Here is a 9,510-nt window from a genome sequence, read left to right on the forward strand (position 1 = left end):
CTTGCGTGCCCCATTGTGGACCTGTCCATCACCTATCTGGGCATCCCACTGACAATACGGCGCCCAACTGCAGCCCAGCTACAGCCCGTCGTCGACAGGACCGCCGACATGCTCCTGTGCTGGAATGCGCACCTCATGAACAAGGCTGGTCGCCTCGCATTTGTTAAAGCTGTCCTGAGCGCGATCCCTATCCACCAGCTTCTCGTGCTCGCGCCACCGAAAAAGACAATCAAGGCGTTGGTGAAGATCCAGCGAGGGTTCCTATGGGCAGGGCGCGCTGATGCCAATGGCGGCAACTGCCATGTCAATTGGCAGCGTGTCGCGCGCCCAATCTCATTGGGTGGCCTCGGCATACGCGACGTGGAGCGCTCCGGCCTTGCGCTGCGCATGCGATGGCTGTGGTTCAACCGCACTGATAACACCAGAGCATGGAGTGGCCTCGATCTGCAATTCTCGGCGGAGGAACGTGACTTCTTCTTCGCCCCCACCACCATGCGGCTCAGCAACGGCCAGCAGGCCCTTTTCTGGGAAGACAGATGGATTGAGGGACGTTCCATCCGCGAAATCGCGCCCCTGCTACATGCATGCATCCCCAAGCACCGGCGCAAGCTACGGACCGTGGCCAACGGGCTGCAAGCTCACAAGTGGGCACGGGGTATCCATGGCGTGATCGGGATCCAAGAGGTTGGCCAATACCTACAGCTCTGGCATAAGATCGAACACACGACGCTCTCCAATGAGCCTGATCACCTACTATGGAAGTGGACTGCAAGCGGCACTTGTACCGCGCAATCGGCCTACCAGGCTACCTTCCACGGCTCCATCTCATGCGATGCCTGGAAGCTCACCTGGAAATGTTGGGCGCCGCCGCGCGTCCGATTCTTCCACTGGCTCGCCCAGCTCGATCGCTGCTGGACGGCTGACCGGCTTGCCAGAAGAGGGTTACAACATCCCCCGCGGTGCCCCCTATGCGACCAGGAACCAGAAACCATGCACCACCTCCTCCTCACCTGCCCATTCTCTCGGCAGGTTTGGCACGAGGCCCTGGCATGGCTGAGGATGCCCTGTCGCCCACCCGATGGCGAGGAATCACTCAATGCTTGGTGGACCACCGCGAGGCAGACTACGCCGAAGCCGATGCGCAAAGGCCTCGCATCCATGACCCTGCTCGTGCCTTGGATGACATGGAAGCACAGAAATGACTGCGTGTTTGACAGAGGTCGCCCCTCGACCATTAGCCTCGTAGCGAAGATCAAGGAGGAAGCAGCGCTTTGGGCCAGATCCAGCGCACAAGGCCTCAAAGCTGCGATCCCACAGACCTGGGACGTCCACTGATTTTCTTTTTCTTTTATGGCCCTGTAACCACCTCCTAGGAGGACTGTAACCCAAACCCCTATCTTTTCAATGAAATGAAACGCAAAAGTCTTTTGCGTCTTCTCGAAAAACTAGTACAAAATATAGTTCCTGTACCAATGGCTGTTTGGACCCTGTAGTAACTCCAACAAACCACCAATTATTCTCCCAAGGGAACTGAACATGTGATCTCTTATAAGACAATAGGGCAATAGGCTATCATGAATCTCAAATCTTTTATTTTTGAACCAAAAACTGTAGGGGAGGCCCTGACAGTAATTTTTTATTGAAGGCGGCATGAAAAACCACAAAGGGATGGTTACAAGAAGAGGGGAGAATGTACAAAGAGAAGGGGAATATACAAGAGGGGGCTATATAGAGAGCTATACAAGGGAGTCAAGAATCCCAAATCTAATCATTCCACTTCATTATACACTAAATCCTGCCAGTCTATTTTATTGCATGAAACTTGTACTATCAAAGCAGTTGTTCTAATACAGTTTCTAGCAATGAGACTTGACTGTACAATACGTCCAGTTCTGCCATCATATGCTCAAAGTGGATAGGTACTAGGCGCAGATTTTTGTGTGTGTTATAAAATTGTTAGATCACAGATCACACTTGAATAATACATCCGATCTGCATGCAATTCTTCTCTGTCCATCTGAAACCATATACTGTCGCTGATTAGTCGAGTAGAAATATCAAAGAGTTAGGTGCTCCTATCCTTTTGACCTAATAATGGCTCCTCTTCCCTGTGTTACACAAAGACAAAGAGGCATATATTGATTTGTGTTTTCAGTTAGATATAGGAGTATTCGAACATCTTTGTTACAGTGGGGAGGTCGTCAAGACAAATTGTTAGTCACTAGTTTTTCCTTGTATCTATTCTCTATTCAGGGCTTCTGTTCCAAATATCCTCTGCTACTAAATATTACTATTGTTTTAAGGGATGTTGCAAATTGTGTGTAGTTTTTGCAGACAATTAATTGACTGCAAATTGGTGGACAGCACATTTGTGCGAAACATTCTGTAAGTTTGTGAAACAAATGGCCTTGTGACACAAATGGCCTTGTGACAATCTTTTTGGTGCAACTATATATGGTTAGTATGCATTCTAGGCCTCCTGACCACTAGCTTTGCCTGCGGTTGTGTGTGTAGGATTGTTGCTTTGCTTGCCTGGTTTTGTTAGCCTAGGTTGCTTTGTAGTTTTGTTTTATTGTGGTTTAATTGGTCTGGTAAGTTTTTGCACCTTCTCAGTGTGCTTCTTCCAATACAAAACGACACACATGTTGATGTGGGTTTGAGAATAAGGTGTGGTAAGTACCAAATGCACCAATAAAGGATATCTCTTAAGATTGTGGGACGAAATGAGATGACAAAGGCCTAGTCTCCCAGCAAATCTGAGTGATTGTAATTCCTCCCTGCAAATTTAGTACATGCCAGATTAGTGTGGTGAGTCTGGTGAAATTTCTCGTGGCTCCCTCCTACATAGGCCTGTCAACTCATTGCCTACTGCTAACACAAATCACCACCCACCCAATACTGAGTAGTGTTGGCTTCCCGCTCTATATAAATAGCACAGCTATGCTCACTCTTTGTTCCACAGAAACACAAGCAGACACAAGTAGTGCCCATTACTAGTCCCCTGGCCTTTATTGAAGCATTCTCCCTGCCGGGGAAACAGTAAAAGGGGAGCAGAAAAAAATTAAAGAGAGAATGAGTTCATCTTGGACAGCAAAACAGAACAAGCTCTTTGAGAGGGCGCTAGCGACGTATGACAAGGACACACCAGACTTTTACCAGAATGTCGCACGAGCAGTCGGTGATGGGAAGTCAATTGAGGAAGTGAAGAGGCACCATGAAGAGCTGCTGAAGGACCTGCAGCGCATTGAGTATGAAGGAGCCCGTCAAGGATCCCACTACAGCATCTCCGGCGCTAGCAGTAGCAACGGCAACTCCTGGGGCAGTGCCAATGACGACCACAGGTAATTAAGAAGCCCTTACTCTCATACATGCATAATCTCGTTGTGCATCCTCTTCATATGCTCATCTGCTGTTATGCACTACTAGTCATGGGTGTATGTTCAAGCACAGGGTTGTTTGTTCTGCATGTTTTCACTTGATTTTGTAGCTTTCCTTCGTTTTATGATTCCTAATGGCCCATACCTGGATTATCCTTTTCCCTCTGGTTTGCGGAATGCCTTTTATAGTTTGTTCCTCCTGTTCTGTTCTTTGGGCTTGCATGTAAGTGCCTGGGTATCCCTTGATTATTTGTATCTTGTGCTATCTCAAATGTATGTCAAATCCATTGTCCTTGGATTTTGCTGGAATTGACTTATGCCTTCCATAACTTATGTGATTAGTTTGACAATTACTCCCTCCGTCCCAAAATAAGTGACTCAAAAGTGACTCAAATTTGCACTAACTTTAGTACAAAGTTGAGTCATTTTTGAGTCACTTATTTTGGGACGGAGGGAGTACATTCTTCTCAAAGTGTGGAATTTGACTAGCTCTGCAGATTGCCTTTTTTTTAACTTATAGCTATATATAACTGCTGGTCTTCTGCCCTGTTCCATTTCCATCTTGTGGTAAATTAAGCCTGTTTTAGCATGTGAGCCTTGTTTGTAAGGAGCACTCCATGTTCCAACTAGTAATACACTTTTGTGCCCTTTCATCCTGTTTTATGCTCTCTTTTGATTGAGACCGCATTTGACAAGATAAGTCAACTCTCATTTGTCTGCCAACAACGTGCAAACTCAACTAAATGGAAGATACACCAGAAATAAACAGAAGTATGATGAAATTTCAAACTACAGGCAACATCACCTGTCCATGATTGATGATCTGCCGGCAAAATAACTATGGCCACTATGGTACTATATGATCCAGTTTAGTGTCGAATTAAATTGTCAGCACAGTGGGAAAGATATGGATAAACACCAGTAATCATAGTTAGTTAAGAATGTCTAAACATTACCAGATCAACGTACTATTTGTAGCAGAACAGATATGCCCATTACCCGCTGGGCAGTTTCGGTGAAGCAGGTAAACCTATTTACTGGAATGAAATTCAGCACCGAAATAATGTGCTTGTGAGAGAAATAGGCAGGATAAGGACACCAGCGATGGCGTTCCTCTTGGGAGGTTGCTCTTTGCATTCCTCTGCAAAGAGGGAAAGGCCTCGTTCCTACTACTCCCTGCACAGTGGTAATCAACGATGCATATTTTCCTAAAGTTTGCAAGGGAAATCATTACAATCTCCACCACCTTTAAGCTGCTTGCCTTTATGACGAATACATCACTTTCAGAACAGTGTACATTTTGTTCCCCCTCCAATTTATTCGAGCGGATAACGGTATGATGTTATGGTTTCTTTGTTCCAGGAGAAGGTACCTCAATCCTCAGTGAATGTGATCTTGGGTGGAGCTTATCCGAAGCCTATTGCAGCGGCGTTCTTACCAGCAAAACTGGAACATAACCGAGTCTCCCCGAGATTACTTTTACTATATATTTTTTGAGCTTATGTGCTCTTGCGTTGTATACGTGTGTGTCATCATACATAGTAGACTTTCTACCAAAAGAAGATGGGTACCAGACTTGTGTAGTGGTTTGATGAAAAACTTCTAGCTGAGGTCGAGAGAGTGCGCTTCCGGCTTAAAATAAAAAGGGATCGACACTGTTAAAATTCTTGAAAAAAGTCAGACATATACTTGAAGTATTGCAGCATGTATCTGCCAAGTTTGGTGCAAAAAGAATTTACACATCTGATGTTGGCATGTCACCTGATGAAAAATCAGTTTCACGTCTGTGTGCTTTAAGCAGATTTTCACCGTTATTTCCTTCCATTGCTGAGTGCTATCATGATAAAGTAGTAGGGCAGAACATAAGGTTGCCAAAGTCAGGCCACCAAACTCTGGGCCAGATGCCCAACAGTCATACGATAATGAACATTGGCCATCTTGGACAGGTGACCAATGCTTGGACTGTGCAGGGTGGTCCATTGGAAGCAGTTGCAGGGATCTACTACATGATTACACACTGTCTAGTCTAGTTCTCCAAAGTAACCAGTCACTACTGAATGGCCATGTCAGTACTGTTGATCAGGTAGAGAGCTTTTGCCGAGTGGCCCTGCGCCTCGACGGACGATGATCGGCGCCGGAGTCGTAGCAGCAAAGGAAGGGAACTATGGTGTGATGATCGGCCATATCCGCGGGTACAGTTCTTGGCGGGTGATCGGGATCCACATTTTGTAGCTAGATAGAGCGCGGCTGTAGCCTGCCGACTGTGGGTGGATAGAGGTGTTGGTATAGCTGAACGGGTCCCGCGGAAATCTGAATAGAAATCAGAAGATCTTGGTGCACACAGTTCACACTTTACACTCATCGCGTACATGATTGATGGGGAACAATAGAGATGTTATCTTAAGGGATGATCGTTCTTGTTTTTCGACAAAGGATGAATTTATCATTTAAAATAGAGCATCAAGAGGATACAAACATTATGATCATATACCTAGCCCATGAACAATGTCATTTTTCCGCCATCCCATCAGCTACATGCACTATGGCAGAAATCGCACCGCCCCCGTTGCACAACCATATCTTCCGTAAACAAACGTGTGAGGTCCTCAGCCCCGCTTCCGAATTTTTGTCCAAAAAGACCACTAGCCGAATGTTATTATCAAAAAAGACCACAAATGCGAGAAGAGACCCCCATTTTTCGTGGCGGCAGGCGCGCCAGGTGACGCGTGGCACCTGTTGCCACGGGCCGAGGCGGCTGGGCCCCGCCGCCACCCGGCGAGGCAGCCGGCCGGGAAGGTGGCACACTCGAGGCGGCAGGTTGTCCATGCTCAGGTACATGCATGCCTGAAGCGCTGGCTGCCCATCACGACCATGCACGGCCATGCATGCTCAAATTATACGCCATGCACATCATCTGGCCGGCCGCCTCAAGTGCTGGCGGCAGGTGCCACCTGCCCGACCGGCCGCCTCCCCGGGTGGCGGCGGGGCCCAGCCGCCTCGGTCCGTGGCGGCAGATGCCACGCGTCGCCCGGCGCGCCTGCCGTCACGAAAAATGAGGGTATCTTCTCGCAATCCATACCGCATGTGGTCTTTTTTGACAATAACATTCGGTTAGTGGTCTTTTTGGACAAAAATTCCCCGCTCCCCACCTCTCCCAACCCCATCCTGCCTGCGCCGCAGACCACTTTGGCCGCGGCGGTCACCCCTCCCCGGTGCTGACCGCCCGGTCAGTGTTGCCACCTCCCTCCTGTGCGGCATGGGGCGCCCCCGCTCCCATGGCCGCGCGCTCCAGCTCTCGGGATAGCGACGGATGGGGCCAGCAGGTCCGCTTTGACACACCGGTCCGTTGGCGGCCCCAGCTCGCCTCTAGCCCGTCAACGGCTATCCTTGGGCCTCCGTCGCGAATCCTGCTCCAGGGCGAGTGCTCCCGGGCGGCTGCCCCCGATTCCCCATCGGATCTTGATGTGGAGCGCCAAGTGGGGAAGCAATGACTTAAATCCATCGTGGTTAGGCCGTCTCCGCACCCTAACCTTTCCCATCCGAGGCAAGGTGATGGATGGACCGAGGTCTGATCCTGGAAAGCTAGGCGCACCGACAAGCAAGTGCACACGAGTCGCGAGCTCGCCTCGGGGCAGCGCCGGGGCATCAATGTTGATGCTGCCCGCCAGACCTTTTTAAGGCGCTTCGGGGGGGCTCTCCTTTAGATGCCTGAGCTCCGAGCATCGTCGTGTAGATTGCAGGGATCCAGTTTGCTGCATCGAGTGTAAGCTTCAAGGCCACATCGCAAAAAGAGTGTCAGCAAGGTAAGGGACCGGCCAAGGTGAGGTTGGGTCCTCCGGTCGGTCGTGGCCCTGTCCGTGGTCGCCTACTCGCCTTCGCTTCCCCACGCCCCACCACCAGCGGCGACCATGGAGCTCTGCCGCCACACCGACCCGTCGAGGCGCCCGAAGAGCAGCCACAAGGCGGTGATCGAGTGTCAGGACCCAGCGAAGACGAAGCCAGCAGCGTTCGAATTCAAACGATGGCGCGAAGCGACCACATCCGTCGATCCTTGATCCAACGCCCTCCAGTCGCCCGTACCGGTTCGCGCGTGCCAGTTACTCCTGGAGCCATCGATGGTTGATCCGACGGCTGCGAGACTCTCCCGCGTCGCTGTAGACTTCCGACAACGGCGCCGAGCGCCAGCCACCTTTCTACCCCACTTTTCCTCGTTTTTACTGCGTTGTAAGGCTATAAAGCCATGGATTTCCATCTTGTGGAGCTACGTTTTTCCTCTAGGGTTTCCCCCTTTTGCGCCGCGAGTGTTCCTGGCCGGCTTAGGTGCCTCCTCATGTAACAGAATCCTTGGCAATTCGCCTCTGAAATCACCTCGAAATTACTCGGTTTTCCTCTGAAAGTGTTCTTAAGATCGTCGGGTCTGACAAGTGGTATTCAGAGCCTCGTTCCTTGGCGGCGTCTTCGATCTGGAGGCCAAAAGGGGTTGGAGGAGCCGTAAAATTCCCCTATTTCTCCTCGGATCGCGGCGGCGGTGATGCTGGTGGCGCTGGCGGCGGTGATGTTCGGTATAGGTCTGGTGCCGGTAAGTGGTTGCCCAAGCTCCCTGCTTGCGTGTTAAAATCCCACCTCCCACCAAGATCCGGTGTACTTGGCGGCGGGTGTAGGCGGTGGTGTAGGCGGCGGCAGGATTCACAGCACAAAGGTCAGGTTGCAGCTCAGGCTGTGGTAAAATCCCCTCCTTTGCGCCTGTAAATCTCTACAGCAAGGTTCCTGGTCTCTGCCAGCAAGAACACCTTCTGTAGTTCACATCATGGCATCTCCTGGTAATTCTACCTCCACAGACCAGTTAGAATTCACCTCCCTACAGCTAGATGTCCAGTTGCTCCAAAGGAATAGAGATCAGGACCGTATGGAGTTTGATGAATTCAGAGAATATGTGCAAACAAACTTTGGTTAAGTCCAAAAATCTTTAGCTGATCTACAGGGCACCTTATCAGGATTCTTATCTGGTTTCCCAAAGCCCAAAGAAAACCCTCCCAATCCTATGGATGTTCCCCAAGCTAGTGTTGTGATTCACACACCACAAGGACCAGTCCAGAGAGGGCAGGATCATTTTAAATCCCCTGATACAGTGGGTTCAGCAACCTTAGTGGATAAGCACACAGGAAAGGAGTTAAATTTGGATGGCAGTCTTAAACACCCTTACAAACACCCCCATTTTGCTGGGAAGCAACAACCACCAGATGCTAGATCACAACCTGCAGCTAATCCACCCCAACAAGTTCTTCAGTTAGACCCAGAGCAGAGGGATGCTAATTTGGACAGAAGACTCGGAACACCACAGGATAACAGAAGGCCTCTCACTTTAGTTAAGCCTGCTAAATACAATATTCCTGAATTTGATGGTGTTGGCACTGATTCTTGGATTCAAACAATTGAGATGTACTTTGAGGCTGCTAGAACACCAATAGAGCAGAAAACAGAGATTGTTGTAACTTACCTTAAGGGACCAGCTATTGAATGGTGGAGAGGCACTGGTATGGTGGCAAATACTATTCCCTGGTACAAATTTTGCAGATTTGTGGGTGACAGGTTCTCTGAAACATCTGTTTGTGACAATGTGAGAGCTTTTCACAACCTATCTCAGTCTGGTACTGTTAATGACTATGTTCTCCAGTTTGAACAAGCTATGAATTTAATGAGAAGGGACAACCCAGTACTGCCAAATGATTACTACAAACAGAGTTTCATTTCTGGGTTAAATGATAACATCCAGCATCATGTACAATGCCATGAGCCCCCTGATTTACAAAAAGCTATCTGGCTAGCCAGAAGGATGGAACAGGCTCAACCTCAGAGAAAAGTTTCCCCTGCTCTTAATTACCCCTCCCTAGCAAGGAAACAGTTACAGTTTGACCCTGGCAAACCTGGCCCAACTAACACTGCTTCCATAATTCAACAGGCTAGAGTTAAAGGTATCTGCTACAAGTGCAAAGAACCTTGGTTCCCTGGTCATAAGAAAGTGTGCAAGTTAGCAAATCAGGCTCAGATAAATGCTCTCCAAGAATCTTACCCTGATGATGCTGAACTGGTGTATTACACTGAAATCACTAAAGATGGTGAACCACCTCCCTTC

At 49.1% G+C, this 9,510-nt stretch overlaps 1 protein-coding gene across 1 annotated transcript; it reads left to right on the plus strand.

Moving 5' to 3' along the window:
• Positions 1 to 2,547: 2,547 nt before the first annotated feature.
• Positions 2,548 to 5,124, plus strand: LOC123403907 (protein RADIALIS-like 3). Its single transcript, XM_045097817.1, has 2 exons — positions 2,548 to 3,341; positions 4,740 to 5,124. The coding sequence occupies exons 1-2, from the start codon at positions 3,073 to 3,075 to the stop codon at positions 4,762 to 4,764; spliced, it is 294 nt and encodes a 97-aa protein (XP_044953752.1). The 5' UTR covers positions 2,548 to 3,072; the 3' UTR covers positions 4,765 to 5,124.
• The last annotated feature ends 4,386 nt before the right edge of the window (positions 5,125 to 9,510 follow it).

The sequence above is a fragment of the Hordeum vulgare genome, chromosome 6H (assembly GCF_904849725.1).
Source record: "Hordeum vulgare subsp. vulgare chromosome 6H, MorexV3_pseudomolecules_assembly, whole genome shotgun sequence".
In the NCBI taxonomy this organism is placed as follows: Eukaryota; Viridiplantae; Streptophyta; class Magnoliopsida; order Poales; family Poaceae; genus Hordeum; species Hordeum vulgare.

Excerpts from the sequence above, each read along its gene's own strand:
- LOC123403907 (XM_045097817.1), top strand. The coding sequence starts at position 3,073 with ATGAGTTCATCTTGGACAGCAAAACAGAACAAGCTCTTTGAGAGGGCG. Across the intron at positions 3,342-4,739 it reads AGTGCCAATGACGACCACAG|GAGAAGGTACCTCAATCCTC; the intron begins GTAATTAAGAAG and ends TCTTTGTTCCAG.